Below are 13092 nucleotides of genomic sequence, written 5' to 3' on the forward strand. Positions count from 1 at the left end.
TTTCTTTCCTTCCACCTTGTAAAATATTGCAACACCATACCAGTAATCTTCTTACCTACAGTCTTTGTAACAGTCATGAACTTTGAAGTCTGATGTTCTTTGGTTGATGCATCATAATAGTTAAGGACATCAAGGACTGCCTGAGGATTATTCTTCTGTTCTTGCTTACTAATGTTTGACATAGACAGCAGCTTTGTCCAGGAATCTGGCATGCCCTGTGAGGACCAGATTTGAAAATAAATATGTAAAAATAGTCCTATATGGAATAAAGATAATAAAATAAAATGTTAAGCTGCATCTCTTTATTGAGATACTAAGTACTAACTGAAATATAAAGGAAAGTAATTTAACCTGCACTGCTGGTTAAAGCCAATAAGCACTCAAGAAACTTGGTAATTCAAAACAACTGTCTGGGGTAATATTCAATCTTACTGAGTAATACCAGGGTATACCAATTTTCTAATAATTTGCTAATCAATGAAAATAACTTAGTTTTAATAATATATTTTGTTTAAAGAAAAAAATGAAGAAAGCAAATCAAGTACAAAATGCTGAATTAAAACTCCTCAAATTTACATTAAAATATACAAAGGGTTTCAAAAACTGACACAAACAGCCACAGTGCAGACACATAATTGTGAATTTTCAGCAAGTTCTATTACTACTCTTTCAACACAAAAAAAACATACACATCCTACATCCTGGAAAAAAAGTAAATTTGTGTCAAATGCAATTCTTTACAGATTACTTAACGATGCTGTGCCATCTATCTCATCAATAATCTAATTGGACACCATAACCATGTTCTGACTAACAAGTCCCTACCCACAACAAGATTTTAGAACTATTATTGAGAAGAAATTTCAGTACATGTAAAATCCTTTATATCTTAAAGGTTGAACATTAGATTATCATCTTCCTCCTCTTTACGTTGATGCAAGCTGATGGAAGTGTAGCTGATAAGAATGTACTATCTCGAACCTGATGTATTTACACTTACTTTCTTTTTTCCAATTTTAACATTTTGACAGAACATGCACAATTGGTGTCAATACATTTACCATCTAAACTAGGCATTATTTTGGTAGATAAGACATACTTTTGCCTCTTCCTGTGAGCATGTAAGCACTCAATATCTAAGAACATATAATGTATGCACAACATAGACACTTGTATAGCCTACTACCACTAATAATTATACAACAACCTTTCACCCCAGTGATTAGTAAATAATGGAAAAATAAATCTGCTCTTCTGAGATATATAATAAAAATCAACTTTTCCTCCAAAGGTACATCAACAACTAGTTATAAAAAAAAGCAAATCATGCTTTGGAGTAAAAGAAGCAGGGTGTGCACATAGAAAGATATTTTTTTCTTGAAACATATCACAGGGCTTTCTCCTATTAAGCTATTAAGCATGTTGCTTGTGACTAGTAATTGAAAAGGGTGCAATCATGGGTGGAAGAGGAAGCAATCAATGAGGATATTCAACTGCCATCAAAGTAGGCGATCAAGTACATGATGTACAAGGGCTTTTTTCTATGGGGCCCAATGGGGAATCACCCTTACCGAAAGAAAATCTTCCCACCAAATGTTTTCACTATCTTTCCCACTACACTACATAATAAACAAAACTTATATACTGCAAAACTACTTTCTTCAAAACTATAAAAACATTCAGTTTTCAAACTAATTCACAATAATCTGGCATTTTTGGGTGGGATGGAAAGTTTTCGAGGCTATATACAAAAGTATGAAGAGATTAGTATATGATTAAACAACTGATGATGCTAAGTCTTGCTCCATAATGCATTTCAATAACACTGATGTCTCTAAAATGGGATGCAAAGATTCATTATTTCAATTAACACACATTTACATTAATAAATTCAAAGACTTTCTTTAAAATTTTTCATTGATTTTATACATTATGCAGAAGTAAAACAGAAACACCATACGTAACTAAGAATTTCAAAATCAATAATACTGTAAAAGTACAGAGCAGCATTTAGAAATAAAACATGACTAAATTTAAAATAATGTATTCCACAAGTTTTATATTTTAGTAAAATGTTTTTCTCTAAGTGATAATTTGTCACAAATATATAAGAAAATTTTTTACCCTAATACATGTATTAACCTTTGCTTAAAATTTTCAAAAAAGTTTCCTCACAAACCAAAACCCTGAAAAAGCCCTGAGTTTGTATCATGATGACCATGTTGAGGAAATGATATTCATAAAAGTGAGTATGAGTTACATATAAGCAAGTAGAGATATACGGGTATCTGATGTGATTAAATAGAAAAGAGAGTGATATGACTTGATTAAATAGGAAAGAAAGTGACATGACTATCTGGGTTGTATGCAAAAAGTATACAAAATGCCCATATGCAGTAATTCAGCTGTCTTGAATGCACCCAATGGATACATAATACAGGTACATCTACCAATGGTATTACAGATATCTGTGCTTTAATTATCTTCTGATGAAGTTATTCAGCTGCTAAGCACTTAGAAAGCCCTGTTAGTTTCAAAAAAATTCAATGGCCAGACATAATGACTTGACCTCTGAACAGAGAAGCCATACATGATGACATGGTCCCTGATCAGAACATCCAGACATAACGAAAAGGCCTTGAACATAACGGCCAAGCCAGGACACAAGCAAACAAATGGAAGGTGCACCTGGCAACTGCTATGGTCCCCTGTAGGCTGCATGAAAGAAAAAAAGGATCACATCTGCATAATGAGCCTTATGCACCTACACTTGAATATCACTACTATGTTTCAAGGACAAAAAAAGGTGCTGATCTATAAACAGGTTTTGGAAGACTGCTAATTGTATGGCCAAAAGTCGTTCTAGAGCAAGTCATACAAGTATGTGAGGCATTAACACATGTATAAGGCTGTTCAAGGGGCAAAAAGATGGATGGTTTCAAAAAGTCAACTGACTTTAAAAGGGGTTGTAATGTTTTGTTTACTCTGAGGGAAATTATTTATTTTACTTTGGTTTTCCATGTAGAGGAATGGCCTCTGGGTGTAATGGGGACCACTACTGCAGTGTGTGGACATCAATAGATTTGTAAATAAACATATGGTCTAGAAATTATCTGACAGGTGATGTGTATTTGGGAAGAGGTTTCTATTACATTTTTAATCAAACAATATTTTTTTTCTTTCATGCTCAAGGATACCTTTTTTGCTAAAATAAAACTGAAGGCTGTGCTTTATTTGTGACGAAATGTAGCTTTTTCAGCAAGCAAACCAATCCATTAGCCATATCATAAATCACTTATTATCTTGATAATGACTGTGCATTCAGCATAATCACTTACAGATAGCTATCAAAAGAGGAAAATTATTGGTAGCTTAAAAAATAAAACACTCAACTTATTCATGACAGTCTGCAAAAGAAATATTTTCTGATTCTAATATCAATATTGACATTGGCAAATGCATATATAACCATATTAAAGAAAATGTATATTCTGTAATGCTGAGGTTGAAGAATGTCACAAGACGACTGTTGACACTACTAAAAACAAGTGTGGAGACAAATGCATGTTTACAAAGGTTTGAGAGGATTTACTCCTCATATATGTTAGCAGAGTCCAAAATTACAAACTTTGAAAATGGCACTGAAAATTTGATTACAAGAATGCCATAAAATACTAACACAAATTCATTTATCATTTTGCCATGGCTAAACATTTTTCCAAATATGCAACAAAACTGCTGAAAATGTACTGCAGCATGAAAAACATTCATAACTAATTTGTATGAAACATTTATCTAATAATTTCCATTTAATTTACAAAACTCGCCAAATGACCAAACAAATCAGAGTAAAAATAAATAGGGATTACTAATGAAATGTCAATAAATGGTAATACTGCATCCATTTATAGAGCTGCCTGCAAAAGAAATAATTTTCATGCACACCATATCCAGGATCCAATAATAACACTGCAGGGCTATATTGCAAAAGGAAGATACTGACTTAACACTGAAACATAATGCAAAAAAGGAATAAATTCAATGCTCCACAATACAATGTAAGTATATGCAATACATACCATCAAATAAAAAAACTAAGAACTGTGAACTGTGGAGCCACTTCATTTACTAGTACAGTAATTCAGTTTTTGAAAAATATTCTGCCACCTGTATTTCTGAAATCATAACAAAGTTAACCTTTCCCCCTAAGTCTACTCATACACTCAATAATTAGTGCTTCTTTTGTATTATTAGGGTGATGATTCCAAATCAGATCAAAGCCCCTTCACAGCCCTGAGAAGCATTACTACTGTAGAACTATAGCAGCTGCCCCTCTTCCATTAATGGTTCATTTATTTAATCATATACACAACATCCCTACCTGGTACTCTACTATTAATTCTCTCATCCTAATACAGAGATTGCTATTTCTAATTTCTGTCTTTTATTGCTTCCCTCAGTCTTTTCATGAACAATATTTTGCTTCTAAATTCACCATTCTTCTTTCTAAACATTAAATACTATTCTTCTACTCCCTATGAAAACCTTTTATATTCAGGCACTTTCTTATGTCTGACAGTACAAGCACCTACTAACTTTTTCACCTACACAAATCAATTTAGCAAAAAGTTTAACGCAAATGTTATGAGCCAGCTACAATCTTCACCATGAAAAGTTATGGAGATAACCTATAACTGGAAAGCTGCTGCAAAATCTTGTACAGGTGTACCCAGCATAAAATATAATTCTTATACAAAATAATTTAACATGTATATTAGTGTTAATGGAAAGCTAAAATTAAATCTTAAAAAATTCTAAATCTCTCACTTACAATTTTCTATCTATTATCATCAAACCTTTCTCAATATCCAGCATATGCAGCTTAATTAACAACTCAGTTTATTATCTGAAAATAAAGCAAAAATCTTCACAACTTGTGTAACACCTTTATGCATGAGGGGGTAAGCCCTCTTGGTACCTTTGAAGTGAACAGGCATGTCAGTCAGTCATACATAAAGAGTGATGCAATTTTTGGTCTTACACTGTGTAGTGGGTGAGAAGGTGATGTTATACACATAGTATCAGATTTAAGAAGACTAATGTGGTTTCAGCAGTGGTAGAGGTTGTGTGGACTCGATATTTACTTTGAAGATTGAGTGTGATAAATACAAAAAGAAACAGGATTTTTTTATAGTGATAGACTGCACAGGCAAAACATGCCTCAATCAAGGCCACCTTGGGTGAACGTGTCAAAGAAAAACAGTAAAAAGAAAAGAGCAAAAATTAATTAATGCTTCTCCAGTGTTATATGAAGAGGAAAAGGCAAAAGATAGAAAATTCCATAGCTTAGTAGTCTGAGGGAAGGAGGTATAATAACAGCCAATCCTCAAGTAGCAAGACTGCACACAGAAACTGTTGGAAGCAGCAGCCAAGCATGTGCCACAGGTCCAAACCTTGGGGGTAGGAACACATGCAGGCAGCTCACAAAAACAATGCCCAAAATAATATCCATAGAATAAAGAGAAAGCAGCACCACTGCAACATATGAAGAAGAAAAGATGAAGAGAGATAATGCCTGGAGAATAAATAAGATAGAAGGGTTTTGATTTCACTCTAGTTAACACAGGTGGAGGATAAGCCACCCAAAATGTCTGAGCAGTATTCCATACTTATGCGAATAGAACCCCTGCAATACAAAATAATTGCTCACAAGAAAAATAAGCACGGCACCTATGCAACACTCCCAGCTTTTGGCAAACAGACTTTGCAATGCTATCATGTGAGGCTTCCAGGAGAAAGTGGTTATGCCCGACATATTTATGTTATTACACGGTTGAATTGTGGTGTTTTGAATATAACAAAGATAAACAAATTATTCTTAGAGATATAAGAGAAACTACACTTTAGCTTTATTCAGTTTTACAAGGTAACTGCTGCCCCACTCCAGGAGAGAGTGGTTATGCCCGACATATCTATGTTATCACAGGGTTGAATTGTGGTGTTTTGAAATATAACAAAGGGAAACAAATTATTCTTAGAAAGAGATATAACTACACTTTAGCTTTATTCAGTTTTACAAGGTAACTGCTGCCCCAATCTGAAACACTACACAGGTTCAAATTAAGATGAAACATGATCAGTACAAGAAAGAGAACAAAATATTAAAGGGAAGAAAAGAGAGTTGAAGTATGTAAACTGGAATTCGTCGGCATATGAGTGAATAGGGTACGAAGAAGAAGTATGTAAACTGGAATCATCAGCATATGAGTAAATAGGGTAAGAAGAAGAGAGATCATTTACTAAGAGAAGTAAGAGAGTAGGCAACAGGACAGAACACTGAGGAACACAATGATTGTGATGGAATAGCCTGAGGTGAAACTATGCATTAGAGAAAGCAGAACAGCAAGAAAACCAAAGGAAGGGAGTTTGCAAAGCAAAGACTTATGCCACACCCTGTGAAATGCTTTGGAGATGTCAAGGGATACAACAAAAGTTTCAACAAATTCCCTTAAAGAGGAGGACAAGAGGTGAGTCACAGCAGATACATAATCACCAGTAAATCTAACACCATGCAATCCATTTTGGTGATCTGAAAGATGGGAATGGTGTTCCAAATGTCTGAAAAAAATGAGAATTTATGAGAATCTTAAAAATCTGGAGACAGCAGATGTGACAGCAATGGTGCAATAGTTAGTGTGCAATGGTGCAATAGTTAGTGTGGTCTCCTTTCTTTGGGATGGGCTATACCAAGGAATGCTTCCAAGCAAAAGGGAATATATGGGTTTTTTAGAGGCAAAATAAGTGAGCAAGGATTAGTGTTAACTCAGAGGCACATTCCCGAAGAACCCAAGGAGGTTTTCCACCTGCCCTATACGCCTTGTCCACCTGAAGCTGGAAGAGTACCTGGAAGAAAATAGGTGACAGTATAAGTTCAGTGGGAGAAGATAGGGATAAAGGATTAGAAACTGAATTATCCAAATTTAAGTCTGATGAAAACAAGGTACCAAAGAGTTTGACTTTATCATTTGGAAAAGGGGGGAAGAAAGGTTGAATTACAGAAGCTGTTGGAAATGGGAAATGCTTCGGGTTAAGGACAAAAATGATTTGTCGGTAGAAGTAAGCACACTTTATGGCAGTGCACTTTGTTCTCCAAAGAACAGCTTCGCAATGATTCCATGTAGAAATCAAAGCAAAGTGGGTTTCATGAAAAGGGAAGAGTTTCATCAGAGCAGGAGTGATCAAATCCCAATTGTACAGAAAAAATTTGAGAAAATATGGGAAGTAGGACTACATTCTATCTATCTACATCTCTGATGCCCATTCCCTCCAGAAACTTCCTCAAGGGGGTGGCCACTGCAGAGCCTCCAGTACTAAGGAACTCCAGAGTGGCTTCTTCACCTTTACTGCCTATCCCTTAACAGGCTACTGGCAAAGCGCAACTAAAGTGCAGTGTTTCTAGAGGCTCCTTTCCTAATATTCTTACTGACTACTTCTACCTAATGTTCCAGCAAAATGTTCATCCCAGGCAAGATGACCCCCTCCTATGCCTTCAGCACAACGTGAGGTATCCTGACAATTAAAGCAGTAGCTATCCCAAGGAAAATCAAGAAATGAAGTTGTGCAGGGATAACCTTTTAGCTCTCCCAAAGTGCCAAAGTTGGAGCTTGAAGGAGGGAATGGATGACAGGGCATAACTAATTAGAATTAATAAATATAAGATTGTGGCCAAAGGATGTACCCTAAGTGGGCAGAAATAGTGTTTGAATAGTGGGAGAGTTCAGAGGTACAAAGAGGTCAAGTTTGTTACAAGTGGTTGTGACAGTCAGGAACTCAATTAAGGTGTTCAATAAATTATTACAGGTCATTAAGAGAAATAGAAAAGGCCTTGGCTCCATGTGAATCATCCTGGTTAGGGCCTAACCAAGCCTTGTGATGTACACTGAAATCCCCTGCAAGGAGGATCTCAACAGGCAGTTGTGAAGAGAGCAGAGCGTTGGAGAGCAGAGCGTTGTGGGAAAGAAGTCATATGGTCAAAGAACTGTACATAGAGGAAATGGGAGGGAAGTTAATGAAATACAACACAAAGCAAGTTAATAGAGGGTAAAGATATTCTGAGCCAAATATCATCAAAGTTAGGGCACTCAAGATCCATAAGGTGTACAGAGGTTTTCCTTGTACAACAGTAGGCATAAACTCCACCCTAGGAGTGGTAAGGATGACAGAAATTATAGTTAGCAAATATTGCAATGGAGAAGCAGCCTTTGTATATGGCATTTATGGACCTAGAGAAAACATGTTAAGATGGAGGGAGTTGCTTTGTGGAAGGTGCTATTAATGTATATGGGAGGGAAGCTGTTTTAAGCAATGAGTTATTATCAAGTAGGGGATGTGTGTACAGAGGCAGACAAGAGGGTGAAGAGGGCAGAACTTTATGGGAAAGAAGTCAGACAGTCAAAGAGTTGTATGTACAGGAATTAGGAGGGACGTAAATGAAAACATCAAAGTTAGGAGACTCAAGATACATGAGGCTTGCAACGAGTGTCCTTGGATAAAAGTAAGCACAAACTCCACCCATGGAGTGGAAACCTAATAGTGCAGAGGAGAAGCAGCCTCTGTATGTGGCATTACTGGACCTGGATAAATCATATAACATGATGGAGAAAGATGCTATGTGGAAGGTGTTATGAATATATGGTGTAGGAGAAAAGCTGTTATAAGTAGTGGGAAATTTTTATCAAGGGTGTGTAATAAAGAAGTAGACAGGAGGGTGGGTGGTTGCAAGTGAAGGTCAGTCTGCTCTGTAGGAGGTGATGTCACCATTGCTGTTTAATCTGTTTATGGAAGGCAAGGTGAGAGAGGTAGATGCAAGAATCTTGGAGAAAGGTGCAAATATGCAACCTGTTGATGCATGGGCAGTGAGTTAGTTGTGTGCTTATGACATGGTACTGGTGGCTGATTTGAGGGAGAAACAACAGTATTTGAATTCTGAGTATGGGAGTGTGTGAAATGAGAAAGTTGAAAGGTATTAGGTTTAGCAAGTGAAAAAACTTGGAAGAAGTATTAGACACCTGAGAGCGAACATGGCAGCAAATGGAACTAGAGCTAAGATGAGTCATAGGTGTGTGAGGGGATAAAGATCCTGGGAGAATGAGAAATGAGTAGAAAGACATTACGTTCTGGGGGGGCAAAGATGGGTATGATTGAAAGTACAGTAGTTCTAATAGCATTGTACAGATATGAGGCATGGGTTAAAGAAAAGAACGTACCGAAAAAATTAAAATTCAATGTTTGAGGGCAATATGTGATGTGAGGAGGAAGGTTGGTTAAGTAACAATACCATCAGAGAGAGGTGTGATAATAAGATGAGTTTAACTGAGGAAGTTGAACAGGGTGTGCTGAAATGGTTTCGACAAATGGAGAAATTGAGTGAGGACAGCTTGACAAAGAGGATACATGTGTCAGAAGTGTAGGGGACAAGGATAAGTGATAGACCAAACTAGAGATGGGAGAGTGAAGCAAATAAGGTTCAGAGTGCTCAGGGCTGAACATAAGAGAAAAGTGAAAGACATGCATGGAATCGCATGAACTAAAGCAATTTGGTACACAGGAAGCAACCAATTACGCATGACAGCTTAAGAATGGATAAGAGTGAAAGAGGCATAAACAAGAGTCAAAGAGACTTTTTCATCTGTTCCTGGAGTTATCTCACTAACATGGGAACCAGCAAACAAGTATGGAAATAAATATCTTTTACATGCAGCTGTTTGTAAATGACTGCTCTATAATACTATATACACCAAACAGTAAATTTCATAAAGTTCTCACAACACTATTCCCACAAGTATGTCTTGATGCATACTTTAATAAGGGAATAAACATTCATATTAATTTTGCAGCAGGGATGCGTGATGTCTCCATGGTTGTTTAAATTTGTTTATGGATGGGGTTGTTAGGCAGGTGAATGCAAGAGTTTTGGAGAGAGGAGCAAGTATGCAGTCTGTTGTAGATGAGAGGGCTTGGGAAGTGAGTCAGTTGTTGTTCGCTGATGATACAGCGCTGGTGGGTGAGAAACTGCAGAAGCTGGTGACTGAGTTTGGTAAAGTGTGTGAAAGAAGAAAGCTGAGAGTAACTGTGAATAAGAGCAAGGTTATTAATAGGTTCAGTAGGGTTGAGGGACAAGTAAATTGGGAGGTGAGTCTGAACGGAGAAAAACTGGAGGAAGTGAAGTGTCTTAGATATCTGGGAGTGGATTTGGCAGCGGATGGTACCATGGAAGCAGAAGTGAGTCACAGGGTGGGGGAGGGGGTGAACATTCTGGGAGCGTTGAAGAATGTGTGGAAGGTGAGAATGTTATCTAGGAGAGCAAAAATGGGTATGTTTGAAGGAATAGTGGTTCCAGCAATGTTATATGATTGCAAGGCATGGGCTATAGATAGGGAGGTGCGGAGGAGGGTGGATGTGTTGGAAATGAGATGTTTAAGGACAATATGTGGTGTGAGGTGGTTTGATCAAGTAAGTAATAAAAGTGTGAGAGGGATGTGTGGTAATAAAAACTGTGTAGTTGAGAGAGCAGAAGAGGATGTATTGAAATGGTTTGGTCACATAGAGAGAATGAGTGAGGAAAGATTGACAAAGAGGATATATGTGTCAGGGGTGGAGGGAACGAGAAGTGGGAGACCAAATTGGAGGTGGAAGGATGGAATGAAAAAGATTTCGAGCGATTGGGGCCTGAACATGCAGGAGGGTGAAAGGCACACAAGGAATAAGAGTGAATTGAACGATGTTGTATACTGGGGTCAGCGTGCTGTCAATGGACTGGACTAGGGCATGTGAAGCATCTGGGGTAAACCATGGAAAGTTTTGTGGGGCCTGGATGTGGAAAGGGAGCTGTGATTTCGGTGCATTATACATGATAGCTAGAGACTGAGTGTGAACGAATGTGGCCTTTTGTCCTTTCTTAGCACTAACTCGCAGGGGGAGGGGGATGCTATTTCATGTGTGGCCAGGTGGCGACAGGAATGAATAAAGGCAGTAAGTATGAATTATGTACCTGTGTATATATGTATATGTCTGTGTGTATATAAATATATATATATGTATACGTTGAAATGTTTATGAATGTATATGTGCGTGTGAGGACGTGTATGTATATACATGTGTATGTGGGTGGGTTGGGCCATTCTTTGGTCTGTTTCTTTGCGCTACCTCACTAACGCGGGAGACGGCAACAAAGTGTAATAAAAAAAAATAATTTTAAGTCTGTCACTGTTTTAGGATGCACAGTACAATTTTTTCTTTACAACCATTTGTTCATACATGATTGCTCAGTAGTACTGTATCATGTACAGACAGCTGGAAAAGTATTGTTAAGTTTTTGGTGTCATATTTAATGATACAACAGACGAAATGGAAGGATGGAGTGAAAAAGATTTCGAGCAATTGGGGACTGAATATGAAGGAGGATGAAAGATGTGCTTGAGATAGAGCATGAGAAGCATCTTGGGTAAACCATGGAAAGTTCTGTGGAGCTTGGTTGTGGATAGGGTGCTGTGGGTTTTTGCATTACACACAACAGCTAGCTCTCCCTTGTGACGTGGGAAACGGGAATCTAGTATGAAAAAATCATTTAGAAAATGCAAAATTTTGATAAACAGTAGGTATCCCTGGGGATAGGGGAGAAAGAATACTTCCCACGTATTCCCTGCGTGTCGTAGAAGGCGACTAAAAGGGGAGGGAGCGGGTGGCTGGAAATCCTCCCCTCTCGTTTTTTTTTAATTTTCCAAAAGAAGGAACAGAGAAGGGGGTCAGGTGAGGATATTCCCTCTAAGGCCCAGTCCTCTGTTCTTAACGCTACCTCGCTAATGTGGGAAATGGCGAATAGTATGAAAGAAAAAAAGAAAGAAGTAGGTATTCACTATTTTGTAAAGTTGAGACTAAGCCCTCTATAGTATAATGGATCTTACAAAATAGTGACATCATTTCCACCGTCCAAACCATCCCCACAGATATATGTAAACCACTGTTATGATACAAACAGCCTCTTTTAGTAGTTTCATTTATCTGGGGATAGGGGATTAAGAATACTTCCCACGTATTCCCTGCATGTCGTAGAAGGCGACTAAAAGGGGAGGGAGCGGGGGGCTGGAAATCCTCCCCTCTCATTTTTTTTTAATTTTCCAAAAGGAGGAACAGAGGGGGCCAGGTGAGGATATTCCAAAAAAGGCCCAGTCCTCTGTTCTTCACGCTACCTCGCTAACGCGGGAAATGGCGAATAGTTTAAAAGAAAGAACAGACGAAATAAACTGAACAAAGGTCTTGACTCTTGTGTCATGGTGGTATCCCTGTGTATGCCTTATATGGGTAAATGTGGATTTGGCAGTGATACACACATCCTTGTATGCTCATTTGTATAATATGCAATTAATACAGTGTCACTATGATCGTAATTCATAATAATACATATAAATGGTATGGCATTCCTGTCATCTCATAATGTGAAATCGTGCATGTGGCAGTGACCAACACCTCTCCACATGCTAGTTTGTAAAAAGGTGATTCTTGTCAGGTAATATAGGAAGTAAATTGTATAGGAAACAGACATATCATGTGATTATTTGTTTTCAGCTTGCCTCAATAAAAGATGTTAAAGGACACCTGGAACTTCAATAAGTGACCAAAAATGCCTGAGTGAGGCTTGCCATAAACAATGAAAAAAGGAATAAAAGGATAAACTGGCAATGGTGATGCCTATGGGTTGACAGCAAGTGAATATGAGACAGATCTGTATACTGAAAGCATATAATGCTGGTTGTAAAAAATTAACGAGTCATTTAAATAATGATCCACTTGAGACATGACTTCCGTCAGGGACAGAAAACCAGAAATGTTCTAAAATGGTTTATTCATTAATATTTGGTGCAGGAACCCCCTATGTCAAGCACACAGTCGAGTCTATGTGGCATAGAACCCAACAACAAAGGTGTCAAGTTGCATCTGTCTGGGATACATAGGCTTTCCCACACCCGCAGAGCAGCAGTGACAACCTTGTCACGGCAACAACCAATGCAGGTGTTCTGCATTGCCCTTGTCAGA

At 37.6% G+C, this 13092-nt stretch overlaps 1 protein-coding gene across 5 annotated transcripts in view; it reads right to left on the reverse strand.

Annotated features, from left to right (window-relative positions):
* Pak (serine/threonine-protein kinase PAK 3-like protein) overlaps window positions 1-13092 on the reverse strand; it is an 83375-nt gene that overhangs the window by 30538 nt on the left and 39745 nt on the right. For 3 of the 5 annotated variants that reach the window (XM_071662449.1, XM_071662450.1, XM_071662448.1), the window contains exons 4-5: window positions 2689-2715; window positions 56-215 (exon numbers count right to left, since the gene is read on the reverse strand). In XM_071662449.1, coding sequence (XP_071518550.1) covers window positions 56-215; window positions 2689-2715 — 187 coding nt within the window. The remainder of the gene's footprint in view (window positions 1-55; window positions 216-2688; window positions 2716-13092) is intronic. The other 2 variants (XM_071662452.1, XM_071662451.1) reach the window with 1 other exon arrangement.

Source organism: Panulirus ornatus, chromosome 6 (genome assembly GCF_036320965.1).
Source record: "Panulirus ornatus isolate Po-2019 chromosome 6, ASM3632096v1, whole genome shotgun sequence".
NCBI classification, from domain to species: Eukaryota; Metazoa; Arthropoda; class Malacostraca; order Decapoda; family Palinuridae; genus Panulirus; species Panulirus ornatus.